This window comes from Quercus lobata, chromosome 6 (genome assembly GCF_001633185.2).
Source record: "Quercus lobata isolate SW786 chromosome 6, ValleyOak3.0 Primary Assembly, whole genome shotgun sequence".
Lineage (NCBI taxonomy): Eukaryota > Viridiplantae > Streptophyta > Magnoliopsida > Fagales > Fagaceae > Quercus > Quercus lobata.
In genome coordinates this window covers 292,079-293,976 of record NC_044909.1, presented here as the reverse complement: position 1 = coordinate 293,976, position 1,898 = coordinate 292,079, and the positions used below count along the sequence as shown (strand labels likewise).

At 35.1% G+C, this 1,898-nt stretch overlaps 1 protein-coding gene across 2 annotated transcripts; it reads left to right on the top strand.

The window, feature by feature from the left end:
• The first annotated feature begins 231 nt into the window (after window positions 1–231).
• On the top strand, window positions 232–1,691 carry LOC115994093 (transcription factor RADIALIS-like). Of its 2 annotated transcripts, none has more exons than XM_031118122.1 (2): window positions 232–679; window positions 1,375–1,691. In XM_031118122.1, the coding sequence occupies exon 1, from the start codon at window positions 404–406 to the stop codon at window positions 656–658; it is 255 nt and encodes an 84-aa protein (XP_030973982.1). In that variant the 5' UTR covers window positions 232–403; the 3' UTR covers window positions 659–679; window positions 1,375–1,691. The 2 variants fall into 2 exon arrangements, with proteins under 2 accessions (XP_030973982.1, XP_030973981.1); XM_031118121.1 differs by having other exon boundaries at window positions 240–676; window positions 1,375–1,681.
• The last annotated feature ends 207 nt before the right edge of the window (window positions 1,692–1,898 follow it).

Here is a 1,898-nt window from a genome sequence, read left to right as displayed (position 1 = left end):
AAAAGAACTAATTAATTTATTTTAATGTTCTTTTACCTTTTCTTTTACTTATTAGAGATACATATTCTCCCACATTAGTGTTCTCCTTCTTTGTCCTTCATTTTGTGGTTCCTAAGGAGACAAATCATTGAAATTCCACCTACAATTTTGCAAAATTGTAGGCCAACTGGCACAACCCCACTTCACCCCACTATTCCTGCTTATAAAGAGAAGGCAGTGCCACCTCTTTGCACATATCAACCCTTGACTAGTCTCCTCTTGACTCTCATCAAAAAACCTCTCTCACTATCTTTGTGGCCTTTCACGTTTCAAACATTTCCTAATATTTTCCCTTCTTTTATTACCTCCTCAAGACCTTAGTTTATACTCAATAAACATCCACTTTAACACCCTAAGCTAAGCAATGGCATCCAGTTCAATGTCCTCCTCTAACTCATGGACTGCAAAAGAGAACAAGGCCTTTGAGAGGGCTCTTGCTGTGTATGATAAGGACACCCCTGACCGTTGGCACAATGTCGCTAAGGCTGTTGGTGGGAAAACACCAGAAGAAGTGAAAAGGCACTATGAACTTCTTGTGGAAGATGTCAAGCATATTGAGTCAGGCCGAGTTCCCTTCCCCAAATACAAGACAACTGGTGGGAGTAGCCAAGCAAATTAACACCGATGGGGAAAAGAGGTGGTATATATATATATATATATGTATATGCAAATACAAATCTTCTGCACCATAGATTACATATTTGTATATATATTTTGAAACCTTATACGATATATACTGCTTGCTTGACAAACAATGTAAACTCTATATCTAAAATCCTCAACCATTCACCACTACCTAGGAAGACTTTCCTTCCATTAATTTGAACCCAATCAGTAATAATAAGAGTAGCTTGACTTTTTTTTCCAAGTCTACTTCTTCAACTTTTATTTGGATTCTCTGACACTCAGTTAAAAAACAGTGAGTATTATTTCATCTATATTTCAAAAGTACTTCATTAATTGCTCTCGAATGCACAATTGTTTATTCTTTTGCCCACAAAACCTGAACCAAAGGACTTCAATGGAATATATCATGTCCACGTTTACATGAAATCTGCATATATTCGATCATATGCTTAAATCCATGATTTCATATTAAATATATAGTACAATGATCCACGTGCCTTGGATGTTTATGGTTTTTAACTAACAGTAACTTTTTTTTTTTTTTTTTTTTGTAGGTGGGTTTAACTAATAATTATGCAATGACTAATATATGAAATTGTGTCACATGTTGGCACAAAAAACGTGACATGTAAATCAAACAAATAGAATAAGTTTTCTATTTAGCCAAAGCCTAATGTTTTTGTGGTTGAATTCTCCTCTTATTGGCAGGATGAGAAACCTCCATTGAAGTGTAATAGCCATATCAGCAAGAATAAGGATCTATCAGTCTGCTCTACCTAAGATTCGACTTTGTTGTAGTAGCTAGCAAGTGTCCTAGTTTAAAGAATCACAACTAAGTGGTTCTTGTTCTATTTCATGTCCCTTTAGTTCTAGCTTTATCACCATAAGCATAAGGATGTCTCCAAGGAAGACTCATTGAATGTGAGTTTATTGCCTTCTTCAATCTGTCACTATTGTCCAAACTTCTCTGTAATCAAATATATGTAATACTAGTATGTGTTTTGTTTTAGTATAACACTTAAGTTTTAAACATTTCTGACCTCAGCTTTTGGAAACGATCTTGAACTATCATAGATTTGGAATTCTTAGAAACGATATTGATTCAAAGCTTTACAACATTGAAGAGAGGGAGAGAATATAAGAGTTAGATGGGGAAGTCAAGAGGTGGGAAATATATGGCTTTGAAAAGTCTTTAGTTCCTTTCCAAAAAGCAAAAAAAGGTCCTTGGCCCA